Raw genomic sequence first — 17,122 nt, forward strand, 5'->3', positions numbered from 1 at the left:
TTTATAGAGCTGCAACAAGATCTCACGACTCTTAAACTCAATCCCCCTGTTAATGAAAGCCAAAACACCATATGCTTTCTTAACAACCCTGTCCACTTGGGTGGCCATTTTAAGAGATCTATGTATCTGCACACCAAGATCCCTCTGTTCCTCCACGCTGCCAAGAATCCTATCCTTAATCCTGTACTCAGCTTTCAAATTCGACCTTCCAAAATGCATCACCTCGCATTTATCCAGGTTGAACTCCATCTGCCACCTCTCAGCCCATCTCTGCATCCTGTCAATGTCCCGCTGCAGCCTACAACAGCCCTCTACACTGTCAACGACACCTCCGACCTTTGTGTCGTCTGCAAACTTGCTGACCCATCCTTCAATTCCCTCGTCCAAGTCATTAATAAAAATTACAAACAGTAGAGGCCCAAGGACAGAGCCCTGTGGAACTCCACTCACCACTGACTTCCAGGCAGAATATTTTCCTTCTACTACCACTCGCTGTCTTCTGTTGGCCAGCCAATTCTGTATCCAAGCAGCTAAGTTCCCCTGTATCCCATTCCTCCTGACCTTCTGAATGAGCCTACCATGGGGAACCTTATCAAATGCCTTACTGAAGTCCATATACACCACATCCACAGCTCGACCCTCATCAACTTTTCTAGTCACATCCTCAAAAAACTCGATAAGGTTTGTAAGGCATGACCTACCCCTCACAAAGCCGTGTTGACTGTATTTGATCAAGCCATGCTCTTCCAGATGGTCATAAATCATATCCCTCAGAATCCTTTCTAACACCTTGCAGATGACAGACGTGAGACTTACCGGTCTATAATTGCCGGGGATTTCCCTATTTCCTTTCTTGAAGAGAGGAATTACATTTGCCTCTCTCCAGTCCTCAGGTACGACTCCAGTGGAGAGCGAGGATGCAAAGATCTTCGCAAGTGGCGAAGCAATTGCCTTTCTCGCTTCCCAAAGCAGCCGAGGACAAATCTGATCCGGGCCTGGCGACTTGTCAATCTTAATGTTTGACAAAATTTTCAGCACATCAGCTTCGTCTATCTCTATCCATTCCAGCATGCACACCTGCTCTTCAAAGGTTTCATTCACTACAAAGTTCGTTTCTTTCGTAAAGACAGAAGCAAGAAGAAGTAGGTAACTGTCGTGGTTTCCTGAGGAAAGAGAGTTGAGGAAGTTTCAAAGTTGCGAAATTGCTGTTGATTACAGACTGGAATGTGAGGGTATAGATTTGTGAAGTAGACAGAGCTGAGGTGTATAGGAATTCCATAACTGTCAAAGGAGGGTGAAAGAACCATAAAGAAAGGAGTGAGCAAAATCAGGCCTGGTATAAAACAAAACCAAACTTAGATATGAAACATAGATAATGGGAACTACAGATGCTGCAGAATCCAAGATAACAAAGTGTGGAGCTGGATGAACACCAAGCAGCATCTTAGGAGCACAAAAGCTGATGTTTTGGGCCCAGGCCCTTCATCAGAAAAGGTGATGAAGGGTCTGGGCCCAAAACATCAGCTTTTGTGTTCCTAAGATGCTGCTTGGCTTGCTGTGTTCATCCAGCTCCACACTTAGATATGGAACATTCTCTGTTTTCCATGTACCAACATGGTTGATGACATAAGCAAAGCAAAGACAGTGAAGCTCAGAGATGTAGCTTGCTCTGCAGCACAACAGTACTGGATTTCATCAGGAATTCTCCCGAATGACTACTGTTTATACACATATTAAGGGCATTGACAAATTTTTCGACAACATTATGGTCACAAAAACAAGAACATTCTGAGGACCAAAACAGAAATTGGTGGAAAAGCTCAGCAGATCTGGCAGCATCTGTGAAGAGAAATCAGAATTAACCTTTCAGGTCCAGTGACTCTTCCTCAGAACCTTCTGAGGGACTTTGTGGCTTGACTGTCCAAAACTTGCAACAGCAAATAGACTTGACCTGTTTTTTGTAAACATTACATTTTTGTTGCAGCAATCATATTTATTAGCCAATGTTGCACGCCACTCAAAGGTGAAAACTTTAATCAAAGTGGCTTTAGGATCCCTTCAAAATGGGTTTCCTACTCTCAGGGAGTTTTCCAAGTACTGTTGAATTTCCAACTCTCCAGGGATTATCCAGTGATGAAAGATGAATTTGATCATTGTAATGAATGTCCCAGAAGAAAAAAAAGAACGTTAGAAAAAACTTTTTTTTCCATTTTCTTTGAATACTTTGGTCCCTTGAATATCCAAATATCGAAGATGGACAAAGTTGTGTTTTACTTGACAGAGAGATTGGAGTAGCAAGTTATGTAATATAGCATCCAAGATGTTCATCCAGTCTAAGCTGGTGAAAGTGAAAGGTAATATTTTGATGATGACAGCATTAGGTGTATAATCGATATATATAGAATGATACTTTCAATAGAAAATTGTGAAAAGATCAGCTTGTTTGAAAGAAAGTGAAGCTAATGCTTTAGTATAACCCATCGGAGATGAAACGTTGACTTCTCTTTTGATACTTCCTGTACATAAACATTGCTTTCTGCTTATGTTTCTCATTTCCACCATTGCCAGTTATATTTGTCCTTTAGGTTTCAGACAAAAAGGCAAAACTTGTCTTTTAAATAATGCAATTATAGAGATGATTATTTCCTTTATATCATGTTGGAAATGCTCAGTACTCAGGTAGAGAGAGAATGAAAAAGGAATGACAGATTCCTGTATTAGACTTGCATCCCAATGCACAGTGTAACAATTTTGTCAGCATTCCTAACGAGCAGTCCCAGTCCTATGTTTGGAGTAAGTATAAGGCTGGTACCTAAAAATGACAGTTGAGGTTGTCGCCTTAGTCCCACCTCATTTGGTTGTTCATAAGACCAATGTTTGCTCCATTTGAAGTGAGTTCAGGAAAGTAGACACTGGGGGTTGTGCCAAGATGTCAATGGAATGGAATATCTGCAGAGGCTCTGAGGTGCTTGAGAAAAACATTAAATGCAAATAATCTTTCAGTTTGGAGTTTGGAAACCAACCTCAGATGATTTTCAGGCAGGAGTATCAGTAGCCAGGAGCTTACTGTCAGACGTCTGGGACATTCAAAACTCTCATGTCATTGGAGGAACAGTTGAGGACTCTGGGTCTGTACTTGATAGAGTTTAGATGGATGAGGCGGGATCTGATTGAAGCTTGCAAATTATTAAGAGGCCTGGAAACAGTGGATGTGCAGAAATTGTTTCCACTCACAGGGGAAATTAGGACCTGAGGACAAAGCCTCAGTGAAGTGATGACCCTTCAGAACTGAGATAAGGAGGAATATCTTCAGCCAGACAGTGGTTAATCTGTGGAGATCATTGCCACAGAAGTCTCTGGAGATCTAGTCATTCAGTGTATTTAAGACTGAGATGCATTGGTTCTTCATTAGTAAGGGGATCAACGGTCACGGGGAGGAGGCAAGAGAATGGGGTTGAGAAACATATCAGCCATGATTGAATGGCAAAGCAGACCCAATGGGCTAAATGGCCTAATTCTGCTCCTTTAATTTATGGTAATAGGGTCTAAATCCTTCAGCTCTTATCCCACCTCCTTCCCTCATAACGGAGAGCTGCATATCTACATACTCATTCCTCATGCTGTGGAATTCCCTCCATAAACTCACTTGCCTATTCATTACCTTCTCCTCATTGTAAGAAACTCCCTTAAAAAGCTATCTTTTTGATCAAGCCTCATCTCATTTCTCCCTTTTACTTTATTCTTTAATTCACCCCTGCAAATGTTGTTGTCACCTTTTTTTATGGTAAAAGTGCTGCATGCATCCAAATTGTTGTGTTATTTGGAATTCCTTTCCTCACAGCTGTAGAATATGTCAGGGTATATTGTGCCCATTGGAGAATCTACCTTACCAATTAATGTTATTAGTTCAACAAATGTGGGCTTTTTCATTCTTGGATAGATTTTTTAAAAAAAGATATCTTTGTTTGTCCTGCCCTATTGTAATTCATTTCATCCCAGCTGGAAATGTACAGTTCTATTTGCAGAATACAAATTGATATGTAATGGAGAAACCCTGTTGACAAAATTCAGAATGGTTCGCATTGATTGCCCAATGGGAATTATTTAGTTCCATCATAAATGGAAAAAGTTTTGATTTTATTCTTTAATTCCACATGTGAACAAAAAAACTTAAGTTCAGCAAGTTATGTTTATTATGCTCAACTCCAAATGCATGAATGGTTTCTATTGAGTCTTTATAAGGATGAATCATGGTAGAACTCTTACTGAAAAAGTAAGAAATTGGTTAAACTTCATTCCCAATTCCAGAACAATATGCTATTCAATATATTAATATTTTATTGAAAATCAACAATTCTCCCTTTAAGTGATTATTCATGCTGTCCTTGTACTGTGACTCCATCATAGAAAGCTTATATTCAATCTCCCGCTGTATCTGCGTCAGCTCATATACTGAGACTTCATAACTAACTATCACTGAATGCTGGTCTTAATTCAGACTGTATGCTCTTGCTCCATCTCTCCTGTAATTCTTATCCCCTGGCTCATCAATTTGCTTGGCTTGCTCACTCAACATACGTATTGAGGGTCATTGAGGTTCATGATTTTCCACCTCTTAACACAAAGATACTAGCTGCCCATAAGTGTCTGTCAGTGAAAAGCCAGTGTTCAATCTTCAGTGATTCTGGTATTTCACTATCTTTAATTCAATCATATTGAACGGTGAGACTCTTGCTGACTCAGTATGGTTTAAACATTCTGCTTACGATTAGAGCAGAAATGATCAGCATTATGCTTAAACACCCAAAAAGGAAGACTCAAAACTAAATTTTCCAAGGTACAGAAGAATCATGCTCCAATATTTGTTTATTCATTCCTCATATGTATTATTTTTATTGTCAGTATTTTGTTTTCCACCCACATCATACACAATTGTCCTCTGGCATTACTTAATCACAACACATAAAATTGCTCTTGATCCAATTATCTAACATCTCATTCATGCAATATGATAATACATTCAGATACTTAGAGCAAGTTATTTGGGTAGAGGCCGAATGGTCAATAAACTTCACCTTTGGTAGAAATAATGGCTGTACTTTGGAACAACTCATCTGCTGCTAAAACACTTCATCCATCATTTTGTTACCTCTTCACTTGACTGTTAAAATTTACCCTTGACTGGCCTCTTCATATTCTAACCTCAGCAAACCTAATTTGATCTATATGTCTCCTGTGTGCATCTTAAATTGTGAAAGTCCCATTCACTCACAAACCCCCTCCTCTCTGACCTGTAGAGGCTCGCACTTAGGCAGTGATTTTGGAACTTTTATGCTTGTTTACAAATCCTTCACTGCCTCATCCCTTCTTATCTCTAAGTATTGCAACCTTCTCAGATAGTTGCACACCCACAATTCTGGCCTCCAATTGCTCATTTTAATAGCAATTGTTATAGATCTTGTTAATGCTTATCACTTGTTCCACAGGAACATAGGCATCAATATAAAACAGTTCTCACTTATATTTAAATTATATTAGCCATTTATATCAAATATTATGGCCTACTGGGGTAGCACACTGTAAATGTACATACAGTACCCCAACTTACCTGACATTCAGACAGAGGTTGATCAAAAACATGAACCAGGTTTCTATACTAAGCGAGAATTATTTTGAATAATTACACTATTGCTACAAGTAAACAACTCTAAACATTGGCACATAACACAAGTTACAAAAACTCTAATCCCCTGATAAACTACCACTTACTCGTGCATTCCACCAAACAAACAGGGAATATAGATTTCTGGCTGAGATACAAAAAGAACTGGAATGTCAGCTTGGCTTCTAGTTTCTGGTAAGATGATCCTAATTCAGCTAGCCAACCTCCACGTGTCCAGTGTCTTTCTCTGGAAGCCCCCAATGGTTTGCAAGAAGTACACAGCAATTGATATACGTGGGAAATGTCTCAATCAAAAGTCACAGCTCATAGGACTCCCGCAGGAAAAGCTACTGGCTTTCTTCAAGTTTAGAATATAGAACATAGAACATAGAACAGTACAGCACAGTACAGGATCTTTGGCCCAAGATGTTGTGCCAAACTTTTACCCTAAAGCTAAGGTCTATCTAACCTCTACCCCTACCTTATACTATCATCCATATGCCTATCTAACAGCCGCTTAAATGCCCCTAAAATGAGGCTGACTCCACTACCCTCTCCGGCAATGCATTCCACGCCCCTACCACTCTCTAAATAAAGAATCTACCTCTGACGTCTCCCCAATATCTACCTCCACTCACTTTAAAACTATGCCCCCTCGTAATATCTACCTCCATCCTAGGAAAAGGTCTCTGGCTATCCACTCTATCTATATATCTGATCATTTTGCACACCTCTATCAAGTCAACTCTTATCCGTCGTCATTCTAAAGAGAAAAGCACCTGACTCTCTCAACCTTTCCTCATAAGACCTTCCCTCCATTCCAGGCAACATCCTGGTAAATCTCCTCTGCGCATTTTCCAACGCATCACATCTTTCCTGTAATGAGGTGAACAGAACTGGACACAATACTCCAGATGTGGCCGAACCAGGATTTTGAACAGCTGGAGGATAACTTCACGGCTCTTGAATTCAATCCTTCTATTAATGAAAACTAACACACCATACACCTTCTTAACAACTCTATCCACCTCGGTGGCAGCTTTCCGGGAACTGTGGACATGAATCCCAAGATCCCTCTGCTCCTCCACACTGCCAAGAATCTTGTATTCTGCTTTCAAATTTGTCCTTTCGAAATGAATCAACTCACACTCTAATTGCCACTTCTCAGCCGAGCTCTGCATCCTATCAATTTTACATCCCTTTGTAAATTAGAATAGCCCTCCGTACTATCCACAATTCGACCCACCTTCGTATCATCACAAATTTATGAATCCACCCTTCCACTCCTACATCCAGATCATCTACAAAAATCACAAATAGAAGAGGACCTAGAACAGATCCTTGTGGTACACCACTTGTAACTGAGCACCGTGTTGAATATTTTCCATCCACTACCACCCTTTGTCTTCTAAGGGTCAGCCAATTCTGAATCCAATCTGCCACATTTCCCCCATCCCATACCTTCTGCACGAGCCCACCATGGGGAACCTTATCTAACACCTTACCTGAATCCATTTATACCAGATCCACTGCTCTATCTTCATCCACGTGTTCGGCCACCTCTTCAAAGAATTCAATAAGGTTTGTGAGGCTTGATCTACTCCTCACAAGTCCATGCTGACTATCACAAAACAAACTGTGCCTATCCAAGTGATTATAAATCCTATCTCTCAGAGCCCTTTCCAATAATTTGCCTATCACTGACGCAAGATGAACTGGCCTGTAATTTCTGGGGTTATCCTTATTTCATTTTTTGAACAAGGGAATGACATTTGCATTTCCCCAATCTTCTGACATTATACCCATGGACAGTGAAGACAAAAAGATCATCACCAAAGGCCCCATGTTTTCTTTCCTCGTTCCCTTTGCACATTGCAAGAACCAACAGCTACAAACAGAAGTATGCTACCAGTATCAAATTTTTTGCTGTGAAATTATGCAACCACCCTGGCAAGTCCTTGCTTCATTTTACAAACAGTTCTTTCTCCTTGTAGCACATTGTGTTTTTAAAAACACAAAAATTAAAAGACATGGTTCTGACATACATTGATGAATATGTTGAGGGAGTAGAAAACCAAATATTTAAGAAGTTATTCTAGTTTTGATTACTGTATTCCAGTTTTGTGGTGTTTGCCACAGCACATAGAACTTTCCCATGCATTTGTTATGCAAGGACATGATTATAAAACCAAAAATTCAGAATGTAACTACGTATAGCTTATTTCCTGATACAGCAAAATGAGTGGGTGCATGTACATGCCTGTGTGTATGGATAGAGGGGAATATTGGCCTGGATCTTCCAATGGTTAGACACTCCTTTTTCCAGCATCAAAGAGAGCTATGCACCTTCAAAATCCTTTTTATTACAGACTCCAAAGGGTTTGACAGATAATGGAATACTTCATTGGGCAATTCCCTTGTGCTCAGAATGCTCCAAAAGTCTGCACTTAAATCAGAGCATTTGGAGGATTCTGATGAAATTAAGTAAACAGTTACGAGGAAAAGTTAGACAATTAAATATATAGTTAACTCTGGGCTAATGCTTAACTGACCCTATACATCCTCACATACACCCAGCTATGCCAATCCTAGATCACTTACACCTCTGAGCACCAACAGCCATCCCAACCACATCCAACTCCCATTGACCTAGGACTGATCTCCAACAAACCCCAGATGCTATCACCAGATCCAAACCCTGCCATCCCTATTATCAGACCTGAATCCTGACATTGACCACTACTGCTCCTCAACCTAATATCTGCTCTCCCCAACCCCTGTCAGATCCAATTGCTCACACTCTATCCCATCATTTACTTGGTTCCCTTCTTTCCTGGCTCATGGAATCATAGAGTCCCTGCAGAATCGAAGCAGGCCATTCAGCCTATTGAGTCACAACCGACCCTCCAAAGAGCATCCCACCCAAAACCCGCCCCCTACGCTATCCCTGCAACTTTGCATTTCCCATGCCTAGCCCCCTCAACCTACACATGCCTGGATGCTATGGGCAATTTAGCGTGGCCAATCCACCTAGCCTGCACATCTTTGAACTGTGGGAGGAAACTGGAGCACCAGGAGAAAACCTACACAGACACAGTGAGAATGCGCAAACTCCACACAAACAGTTGCCCGAGGGTGGGATCGAACCTAGGTCCCTGGCACTGTAAGGCAGCAGTGCTAACCACTGAGCCACCATGCTGCCTTGCCATGACTCCGCACCAACCCGGCACCTTACCTCCTTCCCACTTGGCAGTCTACTCAACTAGCAACCTACCTCTGCCCAGCTGGGACCTTACTATCCTGGCATCCTACTCCCTAGCCAGCTGGTACCCTATGTACCTTCTACCCTTCCAACCTGGCATCCTACTTACTTGACCAGCATATTACCCACCCAGCACTCTTTAATGATCACCTTATGTGCTTACTGCTTGATAGAATTGTCACAGTGGTTGTCTGAACACTTAAATTGTTGAACACACAGCTGTGAATAGGAATGTGGTTTACCTTCCCATAACAATTCCACAAAAGAACCATCAAAATGGAAGTATGAAGGAGCCCTCCCTCATTGGAATCTCCTCTTAGAAACGTGGAACTCTATTTTTGGGGAAAAAATGGGCTGGAATAGCAATCTGTTTGAGATTGTTGCTCCTCAGAAAATCTGGTCCATCTATTCTCAAATATGAAATAAACTATTATTGGCTACCCCGGAATTTTAAACAAAGTCCAATTAAGTGAAAGACGGTTACCACTGCTTATACTGGGCATGTGCATGAGAACAGAATGTTCCTGCTATGCACAGTGGCAGTATTATATATGCAAGACTTTAATGATGGAAATTTACTGAAGAGGCAAAAATTTAAAATATTGACATATTTAAAACAACTTCAAATGATAGAACAGGAATTCTGAACTATACCATGTGACAACAGAGGTTGGGCCAACAATTACACTTAAAATATCAAGCCAGTCTTCAGAGTTCACTCCATATTTAAGGTTATAATTAACGAGCCCCAGTTGTGCCTCTCTCATTTTTACTGTCGGCTTGACCGAGTTCCAAAGTTATGCTCTAACTACAGGAAGTTTCATTAATCGCACAAATGTGCCCCACATGTCAAAGATAATATTACCTCAGAGACTGCATCAAAATAGTGTATATTTATAAAAGTGACTGAGTTTAGATCATTATTGTAGCTGCTACTTTCTAGAGTAATTGCCCAATCAAAAATGAAAAAAAATTATATTAAACATTTTTAATGTAACAAGCTCATGTAGACATTTGGCTATCTGTCTCAGTTTTATGCCATTTCATGACTTGGTAGAATACTAAAGCCACACTTGGAACACCGTGAATAGTTCTGTTATCCATGTCAGAAAAGGACATCAAGGCACTGGAGAGGGCACAATGAGGGTTTTCTACAGTGATTTAGAACAGAGAAGCTGTAACAATATGAGGAAAAATTAAACAGGCTGTTATTTGTACAGAAGACACAGGAGTGACCCGGTGGAATCCTTTCAAATTATGAATGACTTTGATGTGTCGTACACAGAAATTATGTTTGCACTTCTAGATAAGATGTGAACAAGGGCCCTTTTTTTTCAAAAAGTCACTGACAAATCCACCAGGGAATTCAGCAGCAATGTCTTCATCCAGAAAATGGATAGGGTGTGAGACTTGCTAATTCAAAAGAAGATAGGTAGTGGTGCTAATAATCATTATAGTTAACCTGGAGGTACCAAGGGAAGCTAGATATGCATGAGAAAGAAGGGAGTAAAGGAGTATGCTGATGGGGCTGGCTAAAGAAACTTGGGAGAAGGTTCATGTGGAGCACATAGGCCTACTGGCTCGAATGTTTCTGTGCTACAAATAGCCAGAATCTCTGTGGCTCTGTACAATGTATGTTTCATTTCACCTTAATTACCATCAATTTGAAGCAGTGGCTGTTTATGTAGCTCCACCACTTTAATTTTGTTTGAAGGAATGAACAAAACCATCACTGAGTTGCTCGCATTTCTGCCAAATGACCTACTGTGGTTAAAATGACTAGAGCTGGACAAGCGGACTGACTACTGACTGTGGAAATGAACTAATGAATGCAACCGCTTCTGCCAGAAATAAATAGAGCACTTAAGATTTCATAACTGGAAACTTTGAAAACGATGTCCTGATAAGTGGATAATGGTTCTCTCTTTATGGACAATATCACTGCAATCACTTTCTCCAAGCTGGGTGTACCTGGTAGCATGGCTCCCTTCAGCAACCTGGGGGAAACAGCACTGCCCTTCTCTCAAGCTCCTCACCCACCAGCACCTCCAGGTCTCTCTCAGTAAAATGGGGTGCCGTTATTCCTTCCTACACTAGTAGCAATGGTGCAGGATCACAGGGTGAAGGCCAGCTTCTGGCTTGCAGCTTCTGAAGCAGAGCAGGGGTTTAAATACAAGGCCAGTGGTATCCCAGCAAGAGCAAGCACCTCCACCATTCCTGCTGCATCATCACATAGGAGGGGTGTCAAGTGTCTAATTATTGAGCAGAACAATAGAGAATTGTGCAATAGGAGCCTCCGTCTGCAACCCACCATGAATGTTCCTGACAAAAGCTTCCAATAAAAGAGGAAAATTCAGGCCTTTGCACTTGTCTTCCTTGAAGGAGGCACAAGAAATCATCCCGAAGGAGAAATTCAAGGGATAAGGGAGAATGTGGAAATGTTTGAAATTGGAAATTAATGGGACAGAAGGCTGATAAATTCATAGGACCTGATATTCTACATTCCAAAGTGTTGGAAGTGGTAGCTATGGCAATAATGCGTACATTGATAGGGAAAATAGCGACCAGCAGATCTGTCAGGCTTAGGGGAGTTGATGGCTTAGTGGTATTGTCAGTAGACTACTAATTCAGAGACAAAAACATAAAGCGCTGGAGAAACTCAGCAAGTCTGGCAGCATCTGTGCAGAGAAAGCAGAGTTAACATTTCAGGTCCTGTGACTCTTCTTCAGAAATATAAATGGAAGCAGACAAAGGGTTTGCTTTCGTGAGCGAGGAAGAACTAAATGCTGTATAGGTGATACTGGGAACTGTGAACTGTTGAAAACGGATTGGTTGTGCTGGGAGCAACCCGTGCAGAACAAGGGGTGAATGGTTGTAGACAACAAACATGGAGGGAGGCGGCACAGCAGCTCAGTGGTTAGCACTGCTGCCTCATCGCACCAGGGACCTGGGTTCAATTCCAGCCTCAAGCAACTGTCTGTGTTTGCATATTCTCTCCATGTCTCCATGGGTTTCCTCAGGGTGCTCCAGTTTCCTCCCACAGTCCAAAGATGTGCAGGGTAGGTGAAGTGGCCATAGTGCCCAGGGATGTTTAGGTTAGGTGGGTTAGACATGAGGAACTGGGGAATGGGTCTGGGTGGGATGCACTTCGGCGGGGCAGTGTGAACTTGTTGGGCAAAATGACTTGTTCCCACACTGTAGGGATTCTATGTTTCAATAATCTATGAGGTGTATGTGCTCACAATTCAAAAGTAATTAGTACATGTTGGCCTAGCCAGTGAAGCATACATCCTCAGTATTAATAAGAAGAAAATCAGAAATAGGGGAAATGCTCTGATTTTTTTAAAGGATATTATAAATATGACCTAATTGGACATAGTCAGCTTGTTTATGAATGGGAAATCATATTTGATTAATCCATTGGAACCTTTGTGCTTGTTATTAACAGAATTTATAAAGGAGTTGGTGGCCATTGTTTATTTGGATTTTTAGAAGGTTTTGTTAAAATCCCCTGCAGGTGTCTGGTTAGCAAAATTAAAGTAATTGGGATTGCTGGTAATGTACTGGCATGATTAGGGATTGTAAAAATGGCAAAACTGAAGACAAATGAATGCATATTTCTCATATTGACAGACTGAGAATAGTGGGGTATCACAAGGATCATTACTTGGGTCCCAGCTATTCAGAATATATATCAATGTGGGACCATTTCTGATATATCCAATTTTGTGGATAGTACAAAGCTAGGTGAGAGTGTGTTGTATGAAGACAATGCGAAGCTGTTTCAAAAGGATTTGAACAGGCTTAGTGAGGGTGCAAGAACATAGCAGCAAATAACTAATATGAAAAAAATGTGAGGTTATCCAGTTTGGTAAAAGGAACCAGAGTTGTGAAGAATAAGATGTGATCACATTGAAACTTAGCAAATGCTTGAATAGATAAGAAGGGTACATGCAGAGAAGATGTTTACCCTGATTGGGCAATTCAGCACCATAAGACAGAGAAGCAGAAGTAGGCCATTTAGGCCATCAAGTCTGCCCCTCCAGTCAATGATATCATGGCTGATCCGATAATCCTCAATGCTATGTTCTTTCCCTACAACCCTTGATTCTCTTTCTGATTAAATACCTCTCTCAGCCTGGAATATAATTAATGCCTCAATGGCCCTCTATGGTTAAAAAAAATCTACCTGCTTGTTCATATTACGTATTGCTAAATGTTCTGCTATGACATTCTTTATGATAGACTCTAACATTTTTATAATAACCAACATTAAGTTAACTGGCCTGTCATTACCTTTTAGTGCGTCCTTTCCTTTTTTTAAATAACAGGTGTTAAATTGGCAGTTTTCCAATTTTCTCCAACTTCTCTAGAATCTAAGGATTCCTGGAAGATAACTACCAGCATATCCATATCTCTGTAGCTACTTCTTTTAATATCCCAGGATGCATCCTTTCAAATCAAGGGGCCTATTGCTCTTCAAGCCCATTAGGTTCTCTACTACTTCTTCTCCAGTGGTAGTTATTGTATTCATTTCCTCTTCTCCTTTTATCCCTTGATTATTTAGCAATTTTGGGGCATTATTAATGTCTGCCACTGTGAAGACTGATGCAAATTACTGCATCAACTGTTCTGCCATTTCCTGGCTCTCCTTTATTAGTTCCCCAGCCTCACTCTCTGAGGGGCCAACGCTAACTTTGGGAGCGCAATTTAAAAGCAAGGGGGATGCCACTTGGTCCGAGATGAAGAGAAGCTTGTTTTGAGTTCAGTCATGGACTATGTTTAAAATAGAGATTGACAGATTTCTGATTACTGGTAGCATACAGGGCTGAGGGGTTGAGGTAAATGTTCAATCATCCATGATCATATCAAATGACACAGCAGGCTAGATGGGCTGAATTGCCTTCTCTTGTTCTTATTTTTCTATATTCCTATGAGTGAGGGCTTAGGAGAGAGGGAAAATGAGGAAGGGAGCAAAAGGGGCTATGAGATGGAGGATCAGTGAGGACAGTGGCAAGAGGGAGGTTCAGTGAGGGAGCAGATGGCGAGCAATGTTTTCATTGATTGCTCACAGTAATGGAGCCAATGTGGAAAACTGGAGGCAGAAAGAAAGCAGATCTTGAGGCTGACATTGGTCCAACTAATGTTCTGGAGTGAGAGCCAAAGGCTTTGGGAGTATGTCACCTCGTTGTTTAGTTTTAGGGAATCAGGCATTGTGCATTATTTAGGCTGAGTGATAGTTTTTGGCATCAGAAACTTCCGTCAGAGAACGCTGACTGCTAATTCCACCTGATGAATCATGTCAAGCTTTATTCTCGTCCATTCATGGAGAAGTCTACCAGGACTGTTGTAATGGTCCACAGTGGCAGTAACATCATTTAATGATTAGGCTGTGGCTCTCAGTCCAGTTGAGAGGGATTACTGTTCAACATGTAGAAACATTGCTCACACAATTTTTTTTAAAAATCTAGAGCTGGTAAGATGATATTGTACTCAACCACTCTTAGGGCATTGGGTATGTGAAGAAAGAAAATGAGAAGATCACTATCCTTGAATTTAGCAAATATTGTCCCTACTCTGCCTATTTATCCTATGTCGTGGCTTCTTTCAGTGCGGTGATGCCCTTTATGGTATACTGCTGTCCTGCTGGATATGTGTTCTATGTATACTTTATCCTGAAAATAAACAAGCAGTGTTGAATATAGGAAATTGTTATATGCAAAGTATAAGATGTTAAAAGCTGTGTAAGAATAGCAACCTGCTGGGCAGAGGGGCTGTTCATAACCCTTCACAGTTAGAGAATAAGCTATCTGTCGTGAGCATACATCATGCAGCTAGATTTTACTTGAAGGGATTTATTGGTGAAAACTTTCTAACTCGTCAGTATGTCAAGATTTTCAAGTAGCAAATACAATGCGTACCATTTCGCAGAATGGACATGCATAGTAAGCATTCAAAATGCTACAGGAAAGTCTCTGTGGGATGAAATAGTACATGGCATGCAAACTACACTGGTTTCCTGATAGCAGCAGTTAATTTTTTCAAGTTTCGATTTTTTTCACGGATGTAGTCAAATCCTCTGAACAATGAAAGCAGCGCTGACAAAGAGCGTTAGTTCCTTCTGAAAATTCTGGGGAACAGAATGCCTGATAGAGCTAAACAGGTTAGTTCGTGAAAAACCTCTTCAAGTCGCACTTCCACTGCTGCATCAAGAATTCTCTTACTCTAACAATCTGTTGATCCATTCTTGTAGTGTGTGTAACATGATGGAAAATGGCTTTCCACTAAGAGCTGCTGTACACATTAAAACAGAAGCAGACATTTTGCCCTCTATAGCAAAAGACTGGTGAATTACACACTGTAAGCTCAGTCTGAATGGCAACTGAGATCTGACAAGAAGATTTGTTGGGGTTTCTCCATGTATACGCTACACAGACGCAACGTTCGCACTATAATGTTCCTTTCTGGTTCATATCCATAATAGAAATCTTAGTTTAATTGTAAACTTGTGTAGAATAAAATAAGTTACTCAGCTAAAACAGGATGCAATTCCTTGAAAATAAGCTTTTATAGTGGTATGAGTACACAAATGAATTGTTTCCGTCGATTCTGACATTCACTTAACGAGCAAAAGTCAAAGAAGCAATAGTTTTTACATTGACATTGCATATGACTGTGTAGTCATTCTCCACAAAAATGAGGAATACATGACATTAAATTAATAGTATATAGAGAAAGAGAGTTTATTGGTGCTAATAACATGAAAAGGAAAACAAATTATTATTGCAATAATCTTAAAAGTTCAAAACAATTTTATGTACATGTATAGAAGATGTACGCTTTATGATATGAAGGACATTTGACCATACAACATATTTCAGAAAATATCAAGATACAAATGTATTTTAGTACTGTGTTGCTCTATCTACATAATCTCTATTCATGTGATATTTTTTTCCAGGTTTTCAAAATATTGTAAGCATTCTTTCATCAAACATGCATATGAATAATCATGCAGTATTGAGCTAAGGGTGGGTGATGTGTTAGCAAATGGAATACTTAATTTGATCATCAGTTTTACCATCTAACACTCCAACCGATGTCAAATGAAGCCCTATTTACACAACCAGCTACTTTTCTCCTCATATATGTCACTGTTGATTAACTTTGCCCAACAAGTTGTACATCAGAGAATCCTGAATGCCCTGGCCATGATTGTCCAGTTATGTCTTGTGATATTTGAGTAATCTCACTCCCAGTTTTCAGAAAGGTATACTGTGTAATTTCAACTTAACTCACAAGTTACTGTTACTTTACAATAATGCTACATTTGCAGCCTTATCTCAAGATCATAAACCAGTCTGACCCTAGAGAAAATTGGTGAGAGACCTCTTGGAGGAGAATAATTCATCACTGCTTCAGTTTGTTCCTCCATAGAGTGCTCCAGTCTCAAGTTAAATCAAAACATAAAAATATCTGCAGTTGATTCTGAAAATCTTCTGGATACTTCAAAACCTAACAAAATTTAAACTCAAGTTAATACCAGATGTTTCTAACTGTTTCACATGCTTGCATGGCACTTGGCTTATGCACCCAGGCATACACAAACTTCTTTCTTGACCAGGCAATCAATGCTCCAGCCAAGTAGAATTAATGGAATACTGCCTCCACAGAATCCATGCAGTCATAGCTGTTCTCAAGAGTTGTAGCTACAGTAGAAAAAGCAGCATCTGATGAAGTGTTGCATGAATTATTCTCTCCACAAACCATCTACAACCTTTGTGTCAAGTTGTCAATTTAATATCAGTCACTGCTGTTCTATAGCTATTTTTTTCTTTTCGCAGTGGATGTCCATCATTAATAATCCACTTATTTCATAACAGTCCTTCCAGTCACTAAACAGGACACACTTTCATCACTAATGCAGAGCTGGATTTCAGAACAATAAGTTACATCTCAAATTATGTTCATGGAAATATCACAACTGAAGTTTTTTATCTTAAACAATCGAAAAACATTTCTTACTTTAAACTGGGAACCTTACCTTACTGGCTCCAGGGAGTAAGTGTAATTTGACATATGGATCAGCAAGTCCGTTGTGGTCCATTGGCTTAAGGCCCTTTGGGAAACAAAAAAGAATACTTATTGTAATTATTGATGATTACATCCACGAACACATCAGGTGAATCAATAACTAA

General features: G+C 40.2%; 1 protein-coding gene across 2 annotated transcripts in view; it reads right to left on the minus strand.

The window, feature by feature from the left end:
• The window catches only part of LOC125464519 (double C2-like domain-containing protein beta), a 274,254-nt gene that overhangs the window by 168,275 nt on the left and 88,857 nt on the right, over positions 1–17,122 (minus strand). For both annotated transcript variants that reach the window (XM_048556969.2, XM_048556968.2), the window contains one exon: positions 16,969–17,043. In XM_048556969.2, coding sequence (XP_048412926.1) covers positions 16,969–17,043 — 75 coding nt within the window. The remainder of the gene's footprint in view (positions 1–16,968; positions 17,044–17,122) is intronic.

This window comes from Stegostoma tigrinum, chromosome 27 (genome assembly GCF_030684315.1).
Source record: "Stegostoma tigrinum isolate sSteTig4 chromosome 27, sSteTig4.hap1, whole genome shotgun sequence".
NCBI lineage: Eukaryota > Metazoa > Chordata > Chondrichthyes > Orectolobiformes > Stegostomatidae > Stegostoma > Stegostoma tigrinum.